Source organism: Myotis davidii, unplaced genomic scaffold (genome assembly GCF_000327345.1).
Source record: "Myotis davidii unplaced genomic scaffold, ASM32734v1 C63158912, whole genome shotgun sequence".
Lineage (NCBI taxonomy): Eukaryota > Metazoa > Chordata > Mammalia > Chiroptera > Vespertilionidae > Myotis > Myotis davidii.
Genome location: NW_006364236.1, coordinates 1 through 751, shown reverse-complemented (window position 1 = coordinate 751; position 751 = coordinate 1). Strand labels below are relative to the sequence as shown.

Sequence of the window (751 nt, the reverse complement as noted above, 5' to 3'; positions counted from 1 at the left end):
TAAGTGGAACAACAAATAGATGTTCCTCTCTCTCTAACTGTGTATGTATATTAGTATTTCATATGCTTATGGGGTTATTTGATCAATGATAACCTAAAATATGTTACTCTCTATGCTATAGGCTACTTGTCCTGCTGCCGTTTTTTAGATGACAGCCAAATTGTTACAAGTTCAGGAGATACAAATTGGTAAGTTTATTTCAGAAGAACACTGATTTGGGTGTTGAGCATGATAGGAGGAACTAATATAAGAAGATATAATGGTCATTATTTTTTTCATTTTTAATTGCAGTGCCCTATGGGACATTGAAACTGCCCAGCAGACCACCACATTCACTGGGCATTCTGGAGATGTGATGAGTCTTTCTCTGAGTCCTGACATGAGGACTTTTGTTTCTGGTGCTTGTGATGCCTCTTCCAAGTTATGGGATATTCGAGATGGAATGTGTAGACAGTCTTTCTCTGGACATGTGTCAGATATTAATGCTGTCAGTGTAAGTGAATAGCATTTCTAAGGGACATTTATTGTGGATTTGAAGTACGAACTCTGTAGCATGATTTTCATAACACATTGCCTTCAAGGATTCTTACAATTTATAAGTTCTTATAAATAATGGGCTCTTATGACATTGAATTCCCAGATAGTAGGATTTTGATTTAAATAAGAAAAGAAAACCCAGCCCTGGCCAGTATGGCTCAGTTGGTTGGGTGCATCTTGTGTACCAAGAGGTTGTGGGTTTGATTCCTAGTCA

General features: G+C 37.4%; 1 protein-coding gene across 1 annotated transcript; it reads left to right on the top strand.

Moving 5' to 3' along the window:
- Positions 1–54: 54 nt before the first annotated feature.
- Positions 55–610, top strand: LOC102767463 (guanine nucleotide-binding protein subunit beta-4-like; the record flags this gene model as incomplete). The annotated part of the gene is made up of 2 exons (XM_006777683.2): positions 55–188; positions 292–610. Coding segments are annotated over 2 exons (348 nt in total), but the record flags the coding sequence as incomplete, so codon positions are not given.
- Positions 611–751: the final 141 nt, after the last annotated feature.